At 27.8% G+C, this 25,822-nt stretch overlaps 4 protein-coding genes across 7 annotated transcripts in view; 3 read left to right on the top strand and 1 right to left on the bottom strand.

The window, feature by feature from the left end:
* Positions 1-3,977: 3,977 nt before the first annotated feature.
* LOC136090516 (uncharacterized) lies at positions 3,978-9,559 on the bottom strand. 3 transcript variants are annotated; one of them, XM_065817234.1, is made up of 7 exons: positions 6,715-9,404; positions 6,300-6,411; positions 5,973-6,056; positions 5,354-5,589; positions 4,986-5,203; positions 4,569-4,728; positions 3,978-4,164 (listed from the first exon to the last, which is right to left on the bottom strand). In XM_065817234.1, exons 1-7 carry the CDS (start codon positions 7,004-7,006, stop codon positions 4,007-4,009), a joined length of 1,260 nt encoding a protein of 419 aa, XP_065673306.1. In that variant the 5' UTR covers positions 7,007-9,404; the 3' UTR covers positions 3,978-4,006. The 3 variants fall into 3 exon arrangements, 2 of the variants coding, with proteins under 2 accessions (XP_065673306.1, XP_065673307.1); XM_065817235.1 differs by lacking the exon at positions 4,569-4,728 and having other exon boundaries at positions 4,016-4,164; XR_010643459.1 differs by lacking the exons at positions 3,978-4,164; positions 4,569-4,728; positions 4,986-5,203; positions 5,354-5,589; positions 5,973-6,056 and having other exon boundaries at positions 6,715-9,559.
* A 641-nt stretch (positions 9,560-10,200) lies between these two features.
* LOC136090974 (uncharacterized) lies at positions 10,201-12,271 on the top strand. Its single transcript, XM_065817956.1, has 2 exons — positions 10,201-10,493; positions 10,588-12,271. Exons 1-2 carry the CDS (start codon positions 10,201-10,203, stop codon positions 11,144-11,146), a joined length of 852 nt encoding a protein of 283 aa, XP_065674028.1. The 3' UTR covers positions 11,147-12,271.
* A 1,768-nt stretch (positions 12,272-14,039) lies between these two features.
* Positions 14,040-24,969, top strand: LOC100214343 (nuclear transcription factor Y subunit beta). Its single transcript, XM_065818422.1, has 9 exons — positions 14,040-14,177; positions 15,847-16,078; positions 16,329-16,393; positions 20,612-20,677; positions 22,578-22,645; positions 23,015-23,144; positions 23,282-23,369; positions 23,939-24,009; positions 24,091-24,969. The coding sequence occupies exons 2-9, from the start codon at positions 15,859-15,861 to the stop codon at positions 24,136-24,138; spliced, it is 756 nt and encodes a 251-aa protein (XP_065674494.1). The 5' UTR covers positions 14,040-14,177; positions 15,847-15,858; the 3' UTR covers positions 24,139-24,969.
* The window catches only part of LOC100206197 (short transient receptor potential channel 5), a 57,061-nt gene continuing 56,104 nt past the window's right edge, over positions 24,866-25,822 (top strand). Inside the window, exon 1 of one of the 2 annotated variants that reach the window (XM_065818418.1) lies at positions 24,866-25,001. The gene's annotated coding sequence lies outside the window, so the exon portion shown is untranslated. The remainder of the gene's footprint in view (positions 25,002-25,822) is intronic. The other variant, XM_065818419.1, reaches the window with a different exon arrangement.

Below are 25,822 nucleotides of genomic sequence, written 5' to 3'. Positions count from 1 at the left end.
AATAAAAATGTCATAAAATTCATTAACAAGAACATAAACTTGAATGAAATTCAATTTGATACTATGATATTTAACGATAAAAGTACTTTTTCAGACATAAATACGTAAGATGTGTGTAAGATACTCTTTTGTAATTTTTTTTTCTTTTAACTATAAAAATATGAAAATTAGTCTTCAAAAGTTAAATGACTAGTTTTTCTTGAATGAAAGGGAATTCGATTTAGAAGAAAAATCAAAATGATTTTATTCTAAGATAGAGCTCCACGAAACACACAATTTTTAAAAACTAATTTCAAAAAATTGTCAAGCTGTATTTATTTTCATTTTTTAAGATATATAAATTTTAGAAAGAAACGGAAGATGAGTTTTAAGGAAATAAAGTATATCAAAAATATTTAGTTGACAAATGCAAAGAATTTTTATTTGAAATTTTAAAGTGTTTATTTTCTAAAACATTCGGTATTTCTATAACGTTCGAATTTCTATTTCGCGATAAACGTTTAGGAAAACTGTACAGTTTCTAATTTTTATTTCAAATCGAATGTAAATGATGTCATTTTCTGCTTTATTTAATTTGTTTTTTTATTAATTTCATTTTCATTTATTAAAAAGTTTTTAAAACTATTTTAAGATTTTTTTGTTTTCAAACTTCAATCAAATTTTATTAAAGACGTTTTGACGGATGCAGGATTTTTTGGTGATTGAAATAGCTAACTTTCAGATATGAAGCAAACTCCAAACATTTGTATGTTTATAATTATGTCAAATAATATAAGGCTTTGCAGAAATAAAATAAGGCTTTGCAGAAAATTGCGGTGATTGGAGGCTAGGAGCGAAAAAGCCCTTTGACTTCATCACCACCCCCCACCCCCTCCACCCCAAAGATGAGGGGTAACAAGTTGATAAAAATATTTTTTATACTATTTTTAATTAACTTATATTCATCAATAAATTTTAAGTTTCATAGTATTATCTCTTAGTGTTCAAAAATTATGACCATATAAAATTTGTTACCCCTCAAATTGAGGGGGTTTAAGCTTTATATGGTCATAATTTTTAAACGTTGAGAGATAATACTATGAAACTTAAAATTTATCTATGAATATAAGTCTAATCGAAAGTAGTGCAAAAAAAATTTATTAACTTGTTGCCCCCCACGTTCGGGTTGGGATGGGGGCTATGAAGTCAAAGGACTTTTTCGTTCCCAGCCCCAAATCCCAGCACCTTTTTGCAAAGCCTCATTATTTGACATAATTATAAACATACAAAATGCTTGGAGTTTGCTCCATGTCTGTAAATTAGCTCAAACACCAAAAAATCCTGGATCCGTCACTGTTTGTAAAACAAATTTATTTTACATTAGCAGTAACGTTTAAATGATAAAAAAAGATTAAAAAATATGAGACGTACGAGAATATGAGATAAAATGATATAAGAAATGTATGAGGCTGTCCATTAACTACGTCCACAAAGTAAAGGAAAGTGGGTCTGAATTTTTTTGTCAATCGCTGACAAGGGAAGAGGGAAGGTTAAGACAAGTTGACATCAACAATGTTACTTTTTTAATAAATTTAATTGCTTAAAAGAAGGAAAATAAGGCAGCATTTTCAGTCTTGCCTTAAACTTTTACTCAACCTTCAGTGTTTTAATAAAGTTCTTTAAATTACTACTTTTTAGAAACAGTTATACTTTAAAAAGACCCGACACATCCAGAACTAAGTAAGCACACACGAGATAAACACTCGTAACACTATTATTTTTTCAAAATTGTTGTAGGTTAGTCTGCTGTGCAAACAAAAAAGATTCATGTAAGTACATAGTCTATATTATATTATTTAAACGTTTATAGCAGGGGTACAACGTGCGACTCGCGAGCCTCATGTGTTTATTTTGAATTCAAAATGTGTTTATTTTGAATTCAAAAATCAAGAATTCAAAAATATAAATCTTAAAAATCTGAAAAACTTTGTAAATTATAACTTTTGGCTCTTCTGTCTCAAAAGGTTGCCTACCCCTGGTTTATACAATTTGTTAAATGCATTTTTTGTTAAACTAGACTCTATTAGAAATAATTGGCTTTTACTGTTAAATTTGATTATGTCTAATGTTAAAGTGAGGAGGATTATTTCATTGAAGTGTTTTATTAATTTGAAATATGTTCATAATTTAAATGTGTGAGGTTTATACATTTTTGTGAACCCTTTAATCTTTTTTTTTGTTTAAAGTAAGCATTTGTAGTTATAAACTGGAAATATGTTCAAGTTAAAAGTTTATTAATTTTTTTTCTATACCTTTTGCATTTGCAATTTTAAATAGTGATCACTTTAATCACTTTTTTGTTTTAGTTGTAAACTAGACTGTTTAAAATAACGTTTTATTTTTTTTTCCGATTTGATTTGATTTAAAAATAATAATTGAGTGTTGAAGTAATCTTTATCGGGAGGGTCTATGAAAGTTTAACAAGTTGCTGACAAGGAAGAGTAAGGGGAGGGATGGGGAAGGAGGTAAAAAATCGCTAAAAAATTGTTGACATAATTAATTAAGAGCCCCTAAGACCAGGACGTATCAGAAATAAAACATTTCTTATTGTCCTTGATATAAACAAACAAATTTATTATTCTTTAAGATTATCTTAAAAAATAAGCGTTTTTTTAAAAAAAACGTTCATCAGACAACAGCGTTTATAGAGTTTTTTTTAACGTTAATGTCTAATAGCGAGACTGTCCATATTATACCGGAAATAAAACAAATAAAATCATTATTGAATGTTATCCATAAAAAAAGGATAATTATAAAAAAAATACATTTCTATTTCATTCAAGATTTTTTCTTGAAACATTAAGTTTATTATTCATTCCATTTTTGCGAGTAGCTTGTTTGAAAACTATGACATAAGGTATCAGTTAATTCTCTGCATCATACTTAGATTCTCAATGTGATATAGATAACTTTATGCAAACAACTATATCATACAAAGGTAGTTTTGGAATCATTCATAAGTTACGCAACGCAACTTTTTTGAAAATGTAATGAAAAGGAAAATGATAAGTAACAACCAAATTCTTAATGTAGTTTTAAATGCTTAAATGAAAAACGCTAATAATTTTTGCTTTGTGGTTTTTTATTCTTTGAAAAGTTACGTTTACCTAATTTATAAATAATCTTTTTGGGTAGTCCAACGCCAAAAAAACAAATTTACTATTATGATAATATCGTTACAACAATGAGTTTAAAAAATGCATTTTAAAATAAAGTGTCTTGCAAACGAAACAAGAATTTTAAAATAAAATAAAGATATTTTAAAATGTTTTCTTTCTACATCCTAAATATAAAGGAAATAAGCTAATAAAATCTATATTTTTACTATCTTATACTAAATTCAAATTCATCAGGTTTTAAATTGTGCTTAAATTTAGTATTAAAAGTCATGATCGTGTAAAATTTATTATCTCCTGATTTTGGGGAGAGCTGGCACAATGCCTGAGAGTGTTTGCGACTGAAAATTCAGCCATTGTAAGAGAAAAAATAACTTCTGCGGTTAAAAATTAACGCAAGCACGAACGTTCTATTTTTTTTTCTAATATTTACTTTCTAATATTTTTTTTTTAATATTTACTAATTTTTCTATAATTTACTTTGGACCTAATGTTGTACCCAGCCAGCCAAAAAACACGGGGCCCACACGGGGCCCGCATTGTTTAAAGTATGGGACCCGTACGGGAATCCCAGTCGGGACCCACAAGGTTTTGTCCAAGGGGCCCACACGGGAACCGCATGGGAACGTTTTTGGAAGGGTCCCGCACGGGAACCGCATGGGTACGTTTTTAGGAGGGTTGATCGCGGGATATGGTAATAAAACTGTTTTTAAGCTTAATTGTCTATACTGATCAGATTACGATTTGCCTGACCACACGCACGAGTATCACCGTACGGCAATCCTCAAATCTCCTAGAACGATAGTAAGTCTATATATTTTATTTAATAGCCGAATATTTTTTAAGTTTAACTATATTTCTGATAACAACAGATCAGCATTATCTGATAAAGATTTTTTTTTCCGGCTGTCTTGGCCTCGATCTCGGGCGTTGGAAAACCATTTGCGCAACTCGACCTCTATCTCCTTTTGGGTTGCATTAGCTGTCAATGCATTTCTTTTAACTGCACCTAAACACAAACGATAATAATAATAAATGTTAGTAAATATAACTAAAAGGTTTTAAATCCTTTTTAAAAAAGTTTACTAACATTTAAACCAATAGGTTTAAAGTAAAAAATAGTAATTTATTGTAATGCCATAAATTAAATAGCCTATGACTAAATGTCTAATTGTAAACATGTAATTGTAATGTCAACATATCAGGATTTAAGCGTGTCAATGAATATGAATATATATATATATATATATATATATATATATATATATATATATATATATATATATATATATATATATATACATAACATTAATTATAAGCAAATATATTATTTTTATGCTTACATATTAATTTAAATATATTCAAATATATTTAAAATAATATAGGATTTATTATGTGAAAAGCAAAACTTACCGCAGACTACTTCAAATATTTCCAGTTTTGAAAAACATACTTTTCCAGACTGTCCAGAGAGATTGCACAATCTTCCAAGATTATTAGACAGAACAAATTTCATCATTCTTTTGATGGCATCATCCAATGAGCTTCCACCAATATTTGACACAATACAAGTCTTAAAAAAGTAACAAATTTGATTTTTTTAGTAAAAAAAATAAATAATAAATGGAATTAAATTAGGAGATAATTGAATTATTAGTTTTATGACCGATTGCATTGCTAGTCTAACATTGTACAAATTTTTTTTGGTCAAGATATAATAAAGGGAAGGAGGTCTTAAAAAAAGAGGCAAGGCAGGTCTTGTAAGGATTGGGGGCAAACATAGATTAAAATAAACCAATAAATCAAAAAAAAAAAATCTTTATTTATCACCAATGTTCTCTTGATTGATCGATCTTTTAACTGCTCCTCCAAATCATCCATATCTTTGATACTGGAAATTGGAAGGTGAATGCCTATAGGCATTTCATTATCTTTTTCCACCTGAGGTGTATTTATTTGTCGCATAATGGATTGCAACATTACAGAATGAGTCTTTTGATTTTCTTTTATCTCTTCAAGGGTTGTTATCAACCTCTCCAAAAGAACAGCTAAATCATATATATTTTTTTTAATTATCAAATGTAAATAAAATGTTAAATAAAAATTATTATACAGTCATAGGTTTGATAAACTAATTTTAATGAACTTATAAAAAATTATCAATTAAAGAAATGTGCAACTTTTAAAAACAAGCTTACATGAGTTGATCGAACTTAATACATGAGCTGGTGTTTCTACAATAGTTTTTGATTGACTGGACAACACATCAGGTTGTAGTACACTAGGCTGGCCATCAGATGGATTGGATTGTGCATTATTTAGGTATTTTGATGCATTTTCCTTAATTTTAACCTGAGACTTATGTGAGCTTGATTGCATTGCCCTCATGTGTTCAGGTGGTGTTGGTTTTGTAAAACCACAGGTGTTAGTATTTCTGAAATAACAATTAGAAAACAAACTAAATGTAAATGTTATAGGCTATATTAAACTCTTAAACTATTACTCGCAGGTCTATCCACACTCAAAATTAAACCATTTTATATTTCCTTAATTCAAATATAAATTTTAACAGCCTATGGGTATTAAATTTCCCAATAAACTTTACCAATCGCCTATTAAATCCACCTCACTACTAGTTTTTCAAATTTAATGACACCCCTAACTATTCCACATACCCTATCTATTAAAGACAATATTCACATCTCTCTTCTATAAAAATCTGAAAATATAAATAAAAATAAGAAAATCATAATACTAGTTTATTTATAATTCTTTTCATAATATTATATACATTATAAAAATAGAACTTTATCTTACTCTTTTATTAGGCTTTCTTGAAAAAAGTCTTCAACTTTATCATCATCCACTTCACTTTCATAGATGAAAGAATGTTTTCTTTTTCTATAAAACAATTATTATTTTAAATTATAATTATAAAATAAATAAAAATAAATTAATTAATTAATTGGTTTCATTATTAAAGCAACCAATATACAAAAATAAAAAATAAAAGTCTGAAAATAATCTGTAAATCTGAAAACCACCAAGTATATTTCTAAAAGTTAAAAATAAATTTGAAATAAGCATATGCTAAATTTTTTTTGTAACTCTGAACAAAAGTAAATCTTGCTTGAAATCACAAACCTAATTTTCCGTGTCTCCATATCTCTACAATCACCAGAATCATCTGTATCATAATCAACATTGGATGTCTCTTCAGCCAGCTTTGTTTTTTCTTTTGCACTTTTAAGAGTGTCTAGAAAAATTACTTATATTTTGTGTACATTGATTTGAATATTCAGAAAAATAATATAAACAACATTAGTTAAATATTATGCTCTAAACAATTTTAGTTTTAACTTCCTGCAAGTCTATGTATATTTTTGGCTGTTGAAAATTTGCAGAGACAATATATTTTGGAAATAGGAGAAAGAAGAGATATTTTTTCTACCACTACCAAAGCATTTTGTATATGACTAATTGATAGTCCCTAAAGGACCTTTAAATTTTCTATTAAAAGACAAACACTAAGAATCTCAAAAAATTTAACAATACTTACTTGCAGTTCCCAGAATTCGTACTTTGTATAAAAGCCAGTGTTCTTCTGGATTGCTGCATGTTTTTTTGGCATTCAACACTTTGTTCGCTGATTTTGCTGGTGGATAGTAAAAATTTAAAACAGTTTTATTTTTGATTAAATTATTAACATCCCAGTTGAGTCTATCAACCATCCACTTGATTGGCAGAAAATCAATCTCTTGAGTCTCAATATATTCGAGAATAGCATACATTTTTGAAAATTTATTATTGTAAAAAGTACTGCAGAAATTAAATAAACAATAATAAGTCATGTAATCATAAAGCTTATAACTTACTCTTTCTTTAATTTTTTAAAATCAAATGAAAATAATCCAAAATAATTTTTGTCATAATAGAAATTTTTGTATATTTATTTATTTATGGAATAACAAATCGTATATTAAACATTCACACTGTAAACTATATTAATATGAAAAAAACTTGAAAACAATTTCATTAAAAATTATGAAAAATGCATTTGAGGTAAAGCAACAAATCCTTGTTTAAAAGGGAGTAGAATATACTTGGTCATGAGACTAGCAATAGGAAAGGTTCGTCTTATGCCAGTAAGTTTGGTAACAAAGTATATTGCAAGCGAAATGGAACTAACTGGATCTGAAAAAAATAGTTCCATATCTTCAAACTCTTCAAACACAACTAAAGCTTCATTAGGCTCAGCAAAGGTGGAATTATGCAAAATATTTTTTACAATTCCTAACTTATTTTCAACCTTGAAACAATTATCTCCAATTGATGTGGAAACAAAATAATCAGGTCCATGGTAATGTTTGAATTGGATATAAGATTGGTATTCAACAGGCATAGGACCATCTAAATGAATTTTCTTCAAGATTGGTTCTTTTTTATTGGAAGTGTCTTGATTGATGTTGCAGTGCCCTTCAATAATTCGGCGTACCACTTGACCAGTTGGATTTTGAGGCTTGCGAACTAATTTTTTCAATCTTCCTAGGTAACTTTCAAATCTAAACGCTGACACGTTATCAAGAACACCATAGCGTTTAGCATCACTTGGTAAATGTATTAAAGAATGGATATTATAAACAAGTTGATTTTCACCATATAACTTTGAAAATGTGACCACAAAGTATTTTAATAGTTGTTCGGCATAGTCAAGATTTTTTGACAACAAATTTGGGCTGAGCAATATTCGTATGGCAACAGACAAATCAAGGAAATTTGAATAAACTGTGTCTTTTAGGACATTTTTTAAGACAACAGGCCCAGTGTACAATAAAAATTGTCTTAATTCAGTCGCTTTCCATTTTTTATATTCTAAAAGAGATCGTGGCTTTCGTGAAAACTCTCTTGGGATGTGTTTACAAATAACAGCTAAGTTGTCAGATATCATGGATAATTGTAACTGAGATAGCTTACAATCCCCACGCGGTCCATGAATCCATTGAAACAGAATCCTACGCATAGCACCTAAACACACAAGGTGCATATAATCTAATGGAAATTCTGTAACCATACCACAACCCAACTCCTCCAATGGTGAAGTACCTACATGATGCTCAAAATATTGACGCTCAGTAAAGATTAAGTCTGTAATTAGTGGTTCTGCTATATTGGGTAGTGTAATTTTGTTACACCATTTGCCACGCTGCATACATCTCTCACATGAATTATAACCAGAGTGAGGTTTAATACATTTAATGAAAGCCCTTGCTGGTGCATCGCATATTATAGCATCAATTTTCACTATATAAGTTTTATTATTAAATAAAAAGCCATGTTGTTTTAAGCTCTTCATTTCTGAAACAAAGTCATTTAGATATTCATCAAGAGAAGTAGGTTTTTTTGCACTACTATATATAGCAATAGGAAAAGTTCCACCTAATGGGCACTCTTTCAGTGAACCAAGAATTGGCCAAAAAGAAATAGAATTGCTGTTAAAAAGTGGTATACCATCAATGTTAATATTAATATGTAAAAGTTCAACTTGAGAATTGGGAAGATTGAATTTAAAAATATTTTGTATCCAATACTGCACCCCAAAATAATAATATTCTCCACCTGCAACATGCTTGATATCAATATTCCGACGAGTATTTAAAAGAGTTCTTGAATCAGTAGGAAGCTCAGAGTGTAACGGACTCAATATACGTAATAAACCTCCTAAAGCTGAATGAGATACACGATAGGTTATTGCCCAATCCTACAACATATTTCCTAATGTACAGTCATCATTTTTATTATTATCATCAATATCGTCACTTAAGGTGCTGCTAACTTCATCAGCTTCCAAATCACATCTACTATAATCAAAATCAACACTTGATTTATTTTCAATACTATCAGAGAGCATTTCTGAATACTTGGTTTGTGATCTATCAAAAGTAGTTAAACATTCATTTCGATTTTTGTGTCCATTTACATTCTGATCAAAACCTTTTTTTAAATTACTAAAGCTTATGTCATCCAATGTCCTTGAAGTAATAGCAGGATTGTCTAGCATGGAAATACTTTCATATTTATCTTTTTGAAATAACTCTGTCAGTATATTTGAGACTCTTGAATTAATTCTTCTTCTTTTTGTTCTATCGGAACACATCTTGAAATTAACGTTAAATGTTGCCATTATAATTTTTAATTGTATTTAATATTTTCTGATAACAGCTATTTCTTAAATAATAAATATGTAAAGACAAATAAAAAATTATGGTTAGCTAAGATGTGCAAGGGTTATAAATGTTTCAGCTAACCATTATTTTCATCATCATCATAATTATCATCAAGTAATCTGTTGCATGATTCATCAGATATATCTAATGAAACAATCAACAGATTACCTGATGAAACACGAATTTTTGCGTAATATATAAAATAATATAATTAACATATACAATGATATATATATATATATATATATATATATATATATATTAGGGTGGTTCAAAAATAGGTCATGTCAAAAATTTGAAAAGAGCCCTAGCTTATGATCTGCCTTGACCCCAAAATAGTACTTAAAATTTTTTACAAAAATTTTTTTGATCATTGGAAAGGTTCCCACAGAGGGCAAAAGGGTCAATTTTTGCCCCGTTTTAATGAAAACTTTACCCCACTTGTGGGACCCTTAAACTTCAACCATTAAAAAAAAAAAACTATCCAATGACATGGTAATGAGTTATACAACTTATGTTTAAGGGGCTCTTTTCAAAAATAAACATTCAAAGAATTTCATTTTTTCAGCAAAAAGCGGGTTTTTAGTGGGTATTTTCAAAATATTTTACATTTCAATTTTTTTGTATAACTTAATATTTGAAAACATAACTTTTTTTGCTGAACAATTTTTGTTTTGAATAAAGAATAAAAAAGATTTTAAATAAAATAAAAAATAAATATTTCATTTTCAAAATTAAAATATAATCTTATTATTTCATCTAACATACTTATATTTAAACATTTAATTTTAGACTAACATAAAATATTAATAATTTATATGATGCCACCCAAAAAGAAAATTGAAAGAGTTAATGATACTTTTTTAGTGGGAAAAAGAAATTGTACTATTCCTAACAACAAATTTGCAACTACACAAGAAATTCTTCAATACTACAACTTTCTGAGAAAATCTAAACCTGAAGTTAAACTGAGTTTTATTGTAGGATGTCCAAACAAAAGTGGATCATTCTCACCAAATTGTCCTACCAGTCAGTTACATTGCTGCATAATATCTAAACTTGTAGTTCCATGGACACGTGGTGGATTTGAAGTAATTACAACTCAGAAGCTAAGGTAATGATAGATCAAACTGTATAACCTTATCAAAACACTAAAATATATTTTTAAGTTTTTATAAGCATTTAATAATAATAATTTCATTTTATAGGATCAAGGTCACAAAAATGGTGCAAGACTGGATGAAGCTGAAAAGCCTAAGCAAAAGAAACAACGCTGCTGAAGTTAAAAAAAGAAAGAACTTTAAAGAAAATATGAAAAAGGTTTTCTGGATCGGAGAAAACCCACTAAATATGATTGAAAAAATAAGAAAAGATAGGTTTAGAAACCAAAATGACAAAGAGGAAGACATAGCTTTTCTTAAAGACCAATTAGAGGAAAGGAAAGGAAAGTTAGGGGGATTGGATAAGAGATTTCAATATTCATTAAAAAGAAAGTATAAATCTAAATGTAGTTATAATGAATTAAACAATGTATCAGATACTGATTCTGAAAATTCATTAAGTTCTTTTAATACCAATAAAAGCAATTCAAGTGATAGTGAATTTGAAATTGAGTCATATATTGATCCTACAAATTCTGTCAACTTACCAAAGGATATCTTGCACTGTACTGCTCACACAGCAGTTGGAGAGGGTTTAACTCCACATCAACATACAGCAATTCTTAGCTTAGTTTTATACAGTCAATTCTGGAGGATGCATGTCTGAGTTTGTATGCTCTAAATCTTCATCATACAGAGCAGCAGAGAATGCTGTGGTAATGGGTGCAAATGAAATCAGAGACCATACAAAAAGCATTTCTAAATCTTCAAATTCTCTGATAATAATTCATTTTGATGGAAAAATTGTGAAAGAACTTACTGAAGGAAAACAGTTTTCAAAAGATAGGTTAGCTGTTCTTGCTAGGATTAAAGGACAAACCGAGTTACTTGAATTCCAGTAATCGATTCAGGTTCTGGAGAACACCAAAAAGAAGCTATAGAAGAACTTGTTTCTAACTTTGGATTAGAGGATAAAGTTCAGTGTCTTTGCTTTGATACCACTAGCGCCAACACAGGTAAAGCAAAAGGGGCTTGTAGCAGAATCATTGTGCACCTACTTTTTTGTGCAAAAAGTAGGTATATTATTTATTTTTAAATTAAACATTGAAAAATCTAACCCTTAACTATTAGGATATGAAAGCATACTGGCAGATGAAAAGGTTTGAGGAATTGAATAAAGCTGGAGCTCAAGCTGTTTCTGAATCCATTATGTGACATACTTGGTACCTTGGCCCATATTTAGTCATTATAGCAATTGCAGATCAGAAATGTAAAGAAAGTAGCAACATGGCTAAGAGACTATTTGGTCTAAAACGACCCTCTATAGAGGAGTATTCCTTAGAAAGACAGGTGTTGGATAAAGACATTCTGAAGAACTTAAACTTTTCACAGGATGAGCCTCCCAGTTTAGTTCCACTAGTTACAGAGAAGTCCTGGCTTATATTTGACATGCTTGGTCATGGAAAAGCTGAGGTTCAATGGATGAAGCTTCCTGCAGAGTATTGGATTTTAAATGATTTCTATCAAGAATTTGAAACAGCCATCATGAATCTTGATGTTGTGAATGATTGTTCAGAAAGAACAGTCAAATTAGTTCAAAAACTTGTTAATAAAGCACATTCAGAAGAGAAAAGGCAAGATACGTTTCTTTTTACTCATGTGTACAAGCGAAATCGAAATGGTAGAAAAAAGTTGGATCATGCCAAAGCTGCACTCAATAGTATTATTTAATATCTACTTTTTGATCCATTTTATTTTTGAAACACTTGTAAATGTTTGGTTTTTGTTTTGTATTGGTAAAGTTTTTTTTTTATTGTATTCAAACAAATACTTATTTTTTTTAAAAAAACATATTATGTTTTGATGATTTTCAATGTTTTATCATTCTTCTGAAAGTTACTTAAAAAAATATTTATGAAAAGAGTCCCTTAAACTTAAGTTGTATAACTCATTACCATGTTATTGGATAATTTTTTTTCAAAATTGGTTAAAATTTAAGGGTCCCACAAGCGGGGTAAAGTTTTTCTTAAAACGGGGCAAAAATTAACCCTTTTGCCCTTTGTGGGGACCTTTCCGATGATCAAAAAAATTTTTGTAAAAAATTTTAAGTACTATTTTGGGGTCAAGGCAGATCATAAGCTAGGGCTCTTTTCAAATTTTTGACATGACCTATTTTTGAACCACCCTAATATATATATATATATATATATATATAAATATATATATATATATATACATATATATATATATATATATATATCATTGTATATATATATATATATATATATATATATATATATATATATATATATATATATATACATATATATATATTTATATATATATATACACACACACACATATATATATATATATATATATATATATATATATATATATATATATATATATATATATATATATATATATATATATATATATATATATATATATATATATATATATATATATATATATATATATATATATATACAATGATCATTATAACAAGTACATGGGTTATACAATATAGTTTAAACTATTTTGTATAATGAAATATTTCATTATACGAAATAGCATAAATAAAATTTAAATGTTTTTAAAATTGTATGAACATTTCATACAAAACATATAAACGTTTATATAAACGTTTCATATAAATAAATACTATGTATAAATAAACACTATGTATATAAAATAGATAAATCTATAAATTAAAACCCCAAAATGTTCAAGTCGCTAATATAAGTAAATTAAATTAAATAATGTTAGCGATGGAATTCATGCTCACGATGGTTCGGGATATCTACATGGGACCCACACTGAAACCGACGCTAAAACCTCGCTGAACCCAGGCTGGGTAACCCAGACTAGCCCAGACAAAAACGGCGCGGGACCCAAGTGTCATGGTTTGCTGGGTACGATGTACGATGTATGATGTACGATGTGCGAGTTCATGTACATACAATGTATGATGTACGATGTGCGAGTTCAAATCTTTTTTTATGGTTTATTTTGAATGTTTTATTTTGAATGTGTTTTAACTCTTGTTGTTGTTTATTACTAACTATATTTATTCATCGTTTTTGTTTTTCAAAATTTAACTGAATTATTGGATCAATATGTTGATACATCGCAAAAGAATGTAAATACATCAACTGATATAAATAGGGATAGGCACAATGTAGTGTACATAAGTTGTCTGATTTAAATTAAACCCAGAGGATTTACTTATATATATTGACTTAAATAGGGCTAAGAGTTTTGGGCAGGAACTCATTTAATGAATAGAAAAGTCTTTCTAGTTTATAAAAATAGAGAGGTAATAAAAAAATTCGCCATCATTTTTCATCCGAAACTGCTACATTATATTTTTATTTTACTCTTTTTATGTCTTTGTCACTCTAAGTTTGTTTCAAATAAAATTCCGCATAAAATTTGTTACTTTAAATGTAAACATTTGCGCATGCGTTAAATTTCAGCCGCAGCGTCAATATTCTCAAGCCTTAATTACATTATTAAAAAACTAACAAAAATGAGTTTACTCTTTGGGAGATAATATAAACTCCGTGTAAAAATACTTAGATAAATGTTGCATTGAATAATTTCAGCAGCAAATCGAATTCGAGAATCGTATTGAAGAGAACCAGTGGTTGGCTACTAAATTATTGTCAGAAATTAAGTGGTGGATTCGTTAGGTATTTAAATTTCAAACCAATGTTGTAAACAAAAGCAAATTACCATGTGCTAAAATCCTGTATTTACATAAGAATTTTTTTAATGCTTATAAATCGTGTAAATGTATACTATTCTTATAAATCATGAGCATAGAATATGCTTTGTTTGGTTAAAAAATAATAAACGTTATAAATAACTTGTAGAAAAATGTCCAATATTATTTAAACAGCCTAAAGTTTGCCCTAATAATAAAAATCAGTCAGTTAATTAATTGCCTATCATACAAAAATTTCCTAAGTTAAAAAAGTAACTGGAAAAAGTCAAACTTATTACACAAAAATAAATTTTAATACAATCTCATTGAAATTGTGTTGGAAATTTTGGGTGAGATCTTTTCCAGTGAATAAAATCATAAAAGTTATTCGTTTTTTAATTAAAGAATATAAGTTTAATAAACTTTAAAATAAGAAACAAAAAAGAAAGATATACTCTTATGTATGTACATGTTATGTATACACATGTACATGTGTATACATAAATGTATATATTAATCTATACAGAGTGTTATGTCACACAGTGAAAAAACAATAATTATAATATATCATGAAGCATTTTTGTGTTAGAGGTAGCAAACAAAGTTTTACAAATCAAATAGTTAATGAAATTTATATAAAAAGTCATCTAAAGTAAATACACACATCTTAAAATTTATATATTGTGCTTTATTATGATGGCATGGCCTTGTAGTTCTTATGTGCCTTAGTTTTTAAGAGTGTATTGTTTTTGCATGAAATTTAGCATAAAAAATGAAATAGAGTAGTAGTAATAGTAAAAAGTTTGTTTCAATAAAAACCATACTTATATAATTCCTAAATCTACCGGAACTGTCAGTTGATTGTTGTTTTGTTAATGATAAGTACATGCAAGAATAAGTTAGTTATATATCTTGTATACTTTAACCAAGACTCTTATCATTTCAGTAGTGTCAGATCTGGTTTTAGGTCAAATTGTTTTACCTATATGACTTAGAAGTCACATGTAGATGTTTTCTGAATTTTCATGTTGTTGAGAAAAACAGATGCAACTCAGGGTAAAATTGTCAAATTGAGATATAATTTTGAATTTTAAAGTACGGAAAGATTATTGTAGGGAGTGTGTTAATTGATGTAAGATCTTTGTAAAATAATGTTGCCGAAATTCAAAACCATAAAATTGAATGGAAAATTAAATGGTAAAGGTTTTAAATGGCATGTCCTTCTATATAGACATAATAATTAATAAACATTTTATGAAGTAAACAGTATGCAGCATCTGGAAAGAAGAAATACTTTTAGGTGGGTGCATAATTTTATTTTTGAATGTAAAAAGACATGTCAAAGTTCACACAGATATTAAAAATAGTGATACAGTTTTTCAGTTTATGTAAAAGTGGGCAGGATGAGTAAGTAAAACAGGCTTAGTCAACATAAAGATTTTGTTAGCATCTAGAAAAGTTACATTGGGTGTTAGCATGTAAAAATTTTTTAATTTTGGGAGAAAAAGGTAGAAAAATTGAAGCTATGAAGAGAAAATGATTATAATAATGATATATAATAAGACTATAAAAAAATGTTCTTTTAAGAGATTTAAGAGATTACATGAGATTATGAATCATTTTATTTATTAGTTTCCATATTTTTAATTCTTTAGAATTTAGAAAATATGCAAGTAGATGAGCGGCCATCAATTTTGATTAAACATGAAGCAAGCATGACAGCTAATGAAGATGCCCAAGCAGAATATCAAGAAAATCTTGAGGATGTTCTTAAACAAGCCCATAACAATAATCAATCTACAGTATTGATAATGCAGCAGCACTTGCACCAACATAGACAAAATGTTTCCTCAAGTAACATTCATAATTCTGGAGTAATGAATTCAGGTATACAATGAAAAAATGAATTTTTTTGCAATTATTTTTATTATTATTATATTATCTTTGACAATGATTATTTACACAAGCATTTTTGTTTTAATAACTTTTTAACTTTTTTCAAATATCTTTCCATCAAATGACAATTTATAATTTGATTTTCGCATTTTACAAAATTTATTATTTAACTATTTTATAATTACTGCTTTTGAAAGTTTTATTTTTTTAACTTAGTGTTTTATGAATTATCATTTTTTAGAAACAGATGAACAAGACTATTCTGATGAGCTTAGTTCTCGAGATAAAGATGAACTTAGAGAACAGGTTTTTGCTCATTATATTTTTATAGTCAATACTATTATAAATTTTTGTTTATTGTTAGTTAACTCACTGAGTCTTCTCACTAAGTCCTCAGACCCTACTTCTTCTCAAATTATCATTCACTACTGAACTCTTATAGAAACCATATACACAATCTATTGCAATGTTAGTATCTGCTAAGGTTGTTTTTTTTATTGCGCTTGCCATTTTTTTACTTCAAATTTCATTCTCTACCTCAACAAATAAATGAGCTTTTTTGCGCATGTATAGAATACTATTGTCATATTTGGTACTTCTAATGATGATCTTTCTCTTCTAGATAAGGTTGAAATGTGTTTTGTAAATGTAGTTGGACCTACTCTATCTGCCAAGCTTGAGCCACTGTTTTGTCATTTTTAGGTTGCATCTGTTTTTTTTCTCTAAAAATACTATCATGGTTGCTGCACAAACAAGCTATTTTCTCTAGTTTCATCAACCAAAGTTCAATTTTTTCACTTCCAACTAATTTCAATTGATTATCACCTTTCTAAATTTTCTAAGATCTAAATTAAATTTTTTTTTTAAAACAGAGCCCATGTTAAAAATCAAGTTAAAAAATAAATAAAAAGATGCTGAAATTTAATTGCAAAATTTAAAAATGAATTTCCATTCATTTTTAGGTTTTGAATAAATAGTGTCATTTAACATTAGTTTTACAACCTTAACATAAAATGTTTAGAATATTAATTGAACTCTTCTATCCATTAATCCATTAAAAGCATTACAATCATTATTTGCATGGCATTATTTATTTAAAATGGAATGGAAACTGTTAAATAACTAAAATGAATTTAACATTACAAACTGCTAATTTAATGCTGATCATATAACAAATAATTATAATTTGGTTTATTATCATTGAGTTATTTGGGAACATGTAAAGTTAGTTGTAATATTGTAATAAATTCAATGAAGTTCTTAAAAAAATGGAAGTTTTGAATTTATTTTTGATGACAATTTCAAATGATTAATAGAAGTTAATGGCAATTATTTTACTGGTCAACTGGTCAATCTATCAGGTGCTTCTTTTTTTTTGTTTTATAAGAAAGATTTATTTAAATTTATAAAAAAACTTGCTTAGGTTATTGCAGAAACCATCATTTTAATTAACTGTAATAAGAAATTAAAAAGTTAGTTATTAAAAAAGTCTGAGTAGAAAACAAAAATGTGATAATTGTTGAGATTATGTGATTCTTGTGGAGATTATTTGATTCACTGGTTGTAGTTTAATGTCCTTTGCAATCATAAACAATCTCTTATCTCAGAATGCTCAGATAAAAACATTCTCACTTTTTAAGTCAAAAGCAACATAAAAATATACACCTTGAAAATTCACTATTTAATATTAGAATAAAGTTAAAATCTTCTTAGAAATTAGGACCATTTTACATCATTATTCAAGAATTCTAAATACTTTTTCTTTTGATAATCAAGATCACTTTTAGAAATGGACCTCCACCAACCAATGAAATCTCTATAAAGACTGAAGTTATATTTTAAAATTTACAAGATCATGTAAAATTACACTGCCTTTTCTGTCAACAAAGTCACACTTTTGCACATTGTTATAATATAACCAAAAATATTAGGCTCTATGGAAAGTTAACTTTTTAAATCCTTGCATAGAGTTCATTCATCTCCTGTGTTTTTTGTTTTTATTTAACAAATATAGCAGAGCTGGTAACTGCTTTTTATTTTTTTGTATACTATTTTGAGGGATAGCTACTAAATAGAAGCTCTTTTTTTACTATTTAGTAATCAACTAGACTTATATTCATCAATAAATTTTAAGTTTCATAGTATTATCTCTCAGCGTTCAAAAATTATGACCATATAAAGTTTAAACCCCCCTCCCCCTCAAATTGAGGAGGGGTTACATTTTATATGGTCATAATTTTTGAACGCTGAGAGATGATACTCTAAAACTTAAAATTTATAGATAAATATAAGTCTAGTTAAAAATAGTACAAAAAATATTTTACTAACTGTTTGCTCCTCACATTTGTGAGGGGTAAACAGTTAATAAAATATGTGGAAGGGGGGGGGGGGAGAGGAGTAAATAAAGTTCAAGGTTTTTTTGTTCCCAGCCTCCAATCATCACAATTTTTTGCAAAGCATCATTATTTATCATAATTATAAATATACAAATTTTTGAAGCTTGATCCATCCGGAAGTTAGCTATCTCAAACACCAAAAAATCCTGAATCCGTCACTGAGTGTAATATTTTGATTTTTTTTTTTGGGATGATAGAGGGGGGAGGGGGAGAGAGAGGGTGTTATTTATTGGGAGGAGAGATTATATTTTTTGAAATATAATTTAAAAGGAAAGAAAAAAAAATCTCACTTTTTTTTTATTTAAATTATAACTTACTATTATATTAGTATACCTGTACTATATAATCAAACCTTTACCTTTAGATTTTAGACAGCCTTTTTATTTCAGCTTAGGATATTAATTTTGAATTAAATTAGATAAATCTGTTTATGTTAGCACATGACCAGATTTTTATTATTAATTTTTAAATAATAAAGTTTTTAAATATTATATAAATTTATACAGGGCCACCGTTTGCCAGAACAACTGTTTGCAGACATTGAGGCATCGATTCCACTAGAGGTTTGGTTTCTTCTGGAGCCATTTTCTTCCATGCTTCAACTATGCCTGCTTTTAGATCATTTTGTCTTCTGTAAGCACGATCTCCAATTTTTGCGTCTAGAATATGCCACAAATGCTCAATCGGATTAAGGTCAGGGGACTGGACAGGCCATTCCATCAATAATATCATTCTTTAAAAAATATTCTTTTTTTACTATGGCAGAATGTTTTGGTTTATTGTCTTGTTGAAAGATGAAGTTATTTCCAAATTTAAATTTACTAGCAAAGGGCTTCAAATTTTGCTTTAAAATATCTACATATGAATTGAAGTTCATTGTTGATTCAATGAAAGTCAATTTGCCAGCTTGCCATTGATCCCCTCACCATGAAATTTTCACCACCCTGTTTTACTGTCCCTCTTATGCAACTCAATTTGTATGTCTCGCCTTGTTTTCGCCAAACTTTTTGCTGTCCATCAGATAAGATCAGGTTAAATTTGAATTCATCACTCCAAATTTTATTCATTTTTTTACAAATTATAACTTTATTTCATATGTCTTAGAGCCAAATAGGGTTTTTCGCCACATACTCTACTATGAAATTCTTGCTCTCAGATTCTATTTCAGATACTTTGAGCTGAAATCATGAATTTGTAGTCATTTTTTACTTTGTCTGCAATCTTTTGAGTAGCTTTAAATCTGTTTGCTTGACTCTAAAAATAATGTTTCTATCAATAGCAGGAGATATTTTTTAATGGCCTTTTCCTGCTATATCAGTTGTAGTCTCATTCAAATTATACTTTTTTATAATGTTTTTGAGTGTTTGAAAAGGTATTCTAGTCTGCTTATTAACTTCTCTGTAGGTCATACCATAATTTACAAAATCCACCACTAAGTTTCTTTGAGAAATTGTCCAATCTTGTTTTACAACCTGCATGTTGCTATAAATTAATCAATTTTATTCAATTAATCAAAACTCAGGGGTTACATATACATTTTATGTGCTACATATGTAAATATCTTATGTTTTCTATATGTAAATATAATTTTAGACTTAAACTAACCAAAATTTTTTTTTTTTCACAAAAATTAAAAAAAAAAAATACTTCATAAAATTTTTGTGCCAGTATTTTTCTTCCAGTATAACACCCGTGTGCTTTTAATGTTTTTAAAAGCAATAATTCTTTGGTAAAATTGTGCTCAAGTACATATAAAAATCTTCATAATAGTAGTACTCTATGAAGCACATTTAAACTTTTTTACAGTTTTTAAAAGACATTATTAAAAGGATAAGTTAAAAAGAAAAAACTTTTAAAAAATTGTTTGCATCTATTTTTTTCGTCTACTGTATATATATATATTTATCTATATATATATATATATATATATATATATATATATATATATATATATATATATATATATATATATATATATATCTATATATATATATAAATATATATATATATATATAAATATAAATATAAATATATATATATAAATATATATATATATATATATTTTATGAATTAAAATTAATAGTAATAATTATATATATTTATTTATGACATTTTATTTTTTAAATAGGATCGTTTTTTGCCAATTGCAAATGTAGCAAGAATCATGAAAAAAGCAATTCCCAGCAGTGGCAAGGTAAAGTTCAAGTATGTTACAGATAAAGTTCTGAATAACGAAAAAAAAACAATCTCCATTAGTTAGAGTGCTAATAATATCATCCTTTTGCTGTGAATCACGCATTGCAAAAAAAATGCTAATGAGCATTTAAATAGATTTTCTACCTCAGAAACATCAGCAGCTATATTTAATATTAGTTGTGATTGTGTCACAATGAAGCATTTAAACTAAAAAATTTGAGATTTTTTTGTTAGTTCACCTCTCCAAGGCCCTGAAGGCCACTACAGACAAGGAGGCTACTTGTGGTTATAACCCTCTCTTAACTTTATAACTCTGAAACAGGAACTTTGACAAATAAGGCAGCTGCGCAGAGAAACAAGTTGAGCGCGGTACTACCAGGGATGTGGTGGGGATCAAACTCAGAACCTCTCACTTATGTAGTGAGCGCTCTACCACTACACCACTATCACATTTGGATACAATATAATACATAAAGTACATAAATTGTAAGATACGCTACAGTACAAATATTTTTGCACCCAATTGTGGTTTAATTGTGGAAATGTTTACAAAATAATTGCTCTATATATGTTATTGATATGCATAGACACACACACATACACACACAATCATACATGAGTGTACAAGTGCATTTGTATATGACAAGAATGGTTAAATGATTATACTAGTTTTAGCATTACCAGTTAACAGAGACAAATTTAGTTTAATTTGATAAGAACCTCAACAACTAACGTTGTTTTGTGGTGAAAAAAGTCAAGTGCAATACATTGTTTTCACATAGAAGACAGATACTCTAACTACTGCAACACTAAACTCTTAAATGAACAACTATTTTACTGGTGAACTGTAAACTAAACTTTTAAATGAACCAACTGTTTGTTTTACTGTTGAACTATCTAAATATTTTAGTTGAAAAGGCTGACTGTTGGAAGATTTTTGTTTAATTGGTAAACTATTCAAAAATTTTCCAGTTTTTTTTTTACGTAATATAATTAAAATACAGTATACATAAATAATGTATTTGAATGTCTAGAGTTCTGTTGCAGGTTTAATTGTTTTATTCTTTTAATTTTACACAAAATTATTAAAATACCTAAAAAATGTTTTTGACTTATTAGCATCTGAAATGAAGGTCACATAAATTGAATTCAACTCATACCAGAATAACCCCTAGATTTTTAAAATATTTTGCTTTTTTTGAAATTTCTACTGTTTGAAAATTATAAGAATCTCTAGGTTTTTCTATGATTTTTTAAAACTATCTGGAGTGTTCTTTAAATATGGAAAATGTGTATACATAGACAGTACAAAATGTATGTTGTTTGCATATACATAGTAAATATACATTGCAAATGAATATACATAGGCAGAACAAAATGTTTTTACAGGTTTCAATTTTTACATTAAAAATTGTGGTCTGTTACTGGACTTATTGAATTTAAATCTATATTTTAATTTCAAACAAGTAGTAGTGTTGAACAGAAATTGGGCAGCAATAAAATAATGTGCTCCTGTTGCAATAACCTCTAATATATATATATATACAAATAGTATTGATATATACTATATTTTATGTCCTTCAGTCATGGTATCAACACTATATTTAAATTGTATATTTTGATATCTTTGCTATGATATCAATATATAATAAATTTTGTATAGTATGTATTGATATTATGACTGATAGATTAGTAGCCACATAAAATATTATTTTTACTACTTTCATAATCTTTTTTTTAATTTTATTTGATACAAAATAAATAACTTACAATATTATTTTGACCTTAATAATTTTTAACACTTGTTATATAATGTTTTAGCTCTAATTTTAAGTTTCAACTCTTTCAAAAAACCATTACAAAAACTTCTGTTAGCATTAAATTTTATTTTTTTACAGATAGCAAAAGATGCAAAAGAATGCCTACAAGAATGCTTATCTGAGTTTATTAGTTTCATCACTAGCGAGTATGATTATTTATAATTTCTTAAACCAAAACTATATAAAAAGTATTTCTCCTCTTAAAGTGAAATGCATACAGAGAAATATTTTCCTGCATACATTTCACTGCACGGTATAATAGTCTTCAGTTATGCTGTTAATCATCATTATGCAGCTAATCATGATTTAGGTTAAACTTAATTTAACTGTTAATTTTTAAACTAGAAATAAGATCAACCTTTATTGCAATTAGTGTTTATTATTTCAAAAAGGGGAGCTCAGAGATTATGCTGTTTGATTATGCAGTGTTTATATTATGACAAGCATTTTTTGAGTGTAATTTTATGAATATGAAGAGTTAATGTTACATAGTACATAGTATTTTACATTTCCAGAGCTAGTGAACGTTGTCAGCAAGAAAAAAGAAAAACCATAAATGGGGAAGATATCTTGTTTGCAATGACAACTCTTGGGTTTGATAATTATGTTGAACCGCTCAAAGTTTATCTTACAAAATATAGAGAGGTAATATTTTGATCTAAGCTCCTTAAAAACTTTTAACCATTTTTTGTATTAAAATTCTTATTTTGTGTAACAGTTAATGTAAAAATTAATGTGACCAAACTTATTTTTAAAATTTTAGTCTGTATATTTTACTTTAGTCTATTAAAGGAGAGAAAATTTTAGGTATGGGAGAATATTCGACAGGTGACGAAGCTTCAATGACACACACGCTGCAGTATGACGTTGGTAAGAGGCCATTAATATAGTAATTTTTTTGATGAAGAAATATGTAAACGTAAATCTAATCTTTTGGTGGTTGAGTTGAGTAATAACGTACTAATGTGAAATACGAAATAAACATACAAAAGTAACGGGAACATATAGAACATATTTTATTTTTTAAAGGTTTGAAAGGGAATTTTGAATGCAGATTATTTCAAATATTTGCTGTTGCAAAAGTCTCCTATTTAACCCATTTTATGCGATTCTTATTAATTTTTTTTCAATAATTTTTTTCTTTTTTAAATTGAATTTACCTCCCCAAGGCCATGAAGGCCACTACAGTCGAGAAGGCTACTAAAGTTGTGGTTACAACCCTCTCTCAACTCTATAACTCCGAAACACAAACCTTGACGAACAAGGCAGCTGCGCGGATAAACAAGTTGGACGCGCAGGAACGTGGTGGGGATCGCCCGCCACAATTAAGGGTTTAGGGAGGGGATTAGTCCTTGCAAGTTTGAACAGATGTCTACTCTACTTCTTATTTTAAACTATTTATTTTAAATATTTTTTATGAAACATTTTGTGAATTGTAGGAAGCAACTCGATGCATCCAATGGTAAGTAATGATGGAACGTACGCATATACGCAAGCCCAAGTTTCTCAGGTAACTGCAAAATTTGCACCCTATTTTTTAAAATAATTTTAAAACATGATTAAAAAATATTCATATATAAAATTTTACCAGCTTCAACATCAACAGCAACAACAGCAAAGTTTACATTTTAATACGTGAATTACCTTTCAATTAAAAACATTATCATGGATTTGAAGCTTAGTTTTAAATTCAATTTCAACTACAAAATCAGCTTAATGCATCAGCTAATGCAAATAATCCTAAACCACTGGGCATTTTGATCAATACGTTGTACATGCTAAATCCCCGATATTTGCTCAGCCATGAGTCTACCGAATGCAGATGTCAGGTGGTGGCATTTTATTCTTCTATGTTGTTGCTTCTCACTTTACAGCTTCTTACAATGTTATTGTATATCAGCACAATAAAAAGGATACAAGATATTAAAATCAAAGTGATTTTTATAGAAAATCTTTAGACAGTGATAGTTTTTAAAAAAATATTAAAAATTTATGTTAAAAGTGTTGATTTCATTGAGTATTATAAAATACGCCACTAAAGTAAAAACTTTGGTGCAATTTTAGAAAAACTCATTCCTTTTGTCGGCTCTATGCTAAATCTTTTATCAGATAGTCGAATAAAAAGTGAAATGTTTTGTCGTTTGTAAGTTAAACGAATTTTCTAGATTTAAATGTGATATGATTAAATACTTCTCAATATGTTTGTTAAATAGGAATAAAATGATAATATTATGTTGAATAGAAAAGAAATATTCTAAAAGGTTTTTTTTTATTTATTTTTATTAACTGGGTAATTCGCCAATCAATACTAACGGTAATATGTAGTTTTTGTTATTATATCCTTATCTCGTATTTTTATATTGTCAATTATTTGAATATTTCTTCAAGATGTTTTGTTGATGATTTTATTTTATTGATTTATAAAATTTTTGTTGTGAAGAATTGATGCTAAATATTCGTTGTTCATTAATGAGTGTATTTATTTTAATGTTTCATTTTCAGGTAAGAATTTTTTTGTTAAGTATAATTGATGCCAAAATTTTATTGATTTTTGATAAGTGTATTTATTTTATTATATTTTAATGAATAAATAAAGTTTAGGAAACGCTTTTTAATGAACAAACTAGATGGAAAATCACGTTTTTTCTAGAAAACGCGACTCGTCGTTTTTTATCTGATACAAAATTATTTTTTCTAAACTTGCTTTGCAGAAATTGTGCGTACTTTATGACATAAATAGTTTTAATTATACTGAGTTTCAATGACTTGTGAAATATAAGAAATCAAGCTATAAAAACTTATGAAAATATAGTTTTATGGTAGAACATCTTACGAAATTATAAAGAAATAATATGTATTAACTTATTAAATATAGAAAATAAAGCCATTAAGGAAACAGAAACTTTTCGAATGTAAAAAATATTTTTATTTTTTTCCTATAATTTGAATTTGAGATTTTATGATATAAAAACTTCTTTAAATTGTTAAGAATGTCGTCTTTTAAATAAAAAGACTTATTATATTTTTTTAATATATAAATTTGTAGATCCCATATCTACTAAAACGGTTTAAAAAATTATTCGATTAGTTTTCGTTAACCGTTGAGTTGTCTAATCAGACTGAATCATATGAAACAATGAACTACGAAGTACAAACTACAAAGTACAAGTTTAAGTTCTACGAACAAGGAACAACAATACATATATATATATTTTTTTGTAACGTCAGAACTCGTTCCACCGTAATTTTAATTTGTAATTTTTAAACGGTTTTTAAGTGATGAAATACACAATTGGTGAATTGCCGAAAGGCATGAAACTCAG

The sequence above is a fragment of the Hydra vulgaris genome, chromosome 14 (assembly GCF_038396675.1).
Source record: "Hydra vulgaris chromosome 14, alternate assembly HydraT2T_AEP".
Taxonomy (NCBI): Eukaryota; Metazoa; Cnidaria; class Hydrozoa; order Anthoathecata; family Hydridae; genus Hydra; species Hydra vulgaris.
The sequence above is the reverse complement of the archived record's forward strand: the minus strand, read 5'-3'. Positions and strand labels throughout refer to the sequence as shown.

Coding starts and splice junctions, on each gene's coding strand:
- LOC100214343 (XM_065818422.1), top strand. CDS start 15,859: ATGCAAGTAGATGAGCGGCCATCAATTTTGATTAAACATGAAGCAAGC. Junction 20,678..22,577: donor CAATTCCCAGCAGTGGCAAG/GTAAAGTTCAAG, acceptor ATTTTTTTACAG/ATAGCAAAAGATGCAAAAGA. Junction 22,646..23,014: donor ATTAGTTTCATCACTAGCGA/GTATGATTATTT, acceptor TTACATTTCCAG/AGCTAGTGAACGTTGTCAGC.
- LOC136090516 (XM_065817234.1), bottom strand. CDS start 7,006: ATGACTTATTATTGTTTATTTAATTTCTGCAGTACTTTTTACAATAAT. Junction 6,057..6,299: donor ATGGAGACACGGAAAATTAG/GTTTGTGATTTC, acceptor ATTGTTTTATAG/AAAAAGAAAACATTCTTTCA. Junction 4,729..4,985: donor GATCAATCAAGAGAACATTG/GTGATAAATAAA, acceptor TACTTTTTTAAG/ACTTGTATTGTGTCAAATAT.
- LOC136090974 (XM_065817956.1), top strand. CDS start 10,201: ATGCCACCCAAAAAGAAAATTGAAAGAGTTAATGATACTTTTTTAGTG. Junction 10,494..10,587: donor ATTACAACTCAGAAGCTAAG/GTAATGATAGAT, acceptor TTCATTTTATAG/GATCAAGGTCACAAAAATGG.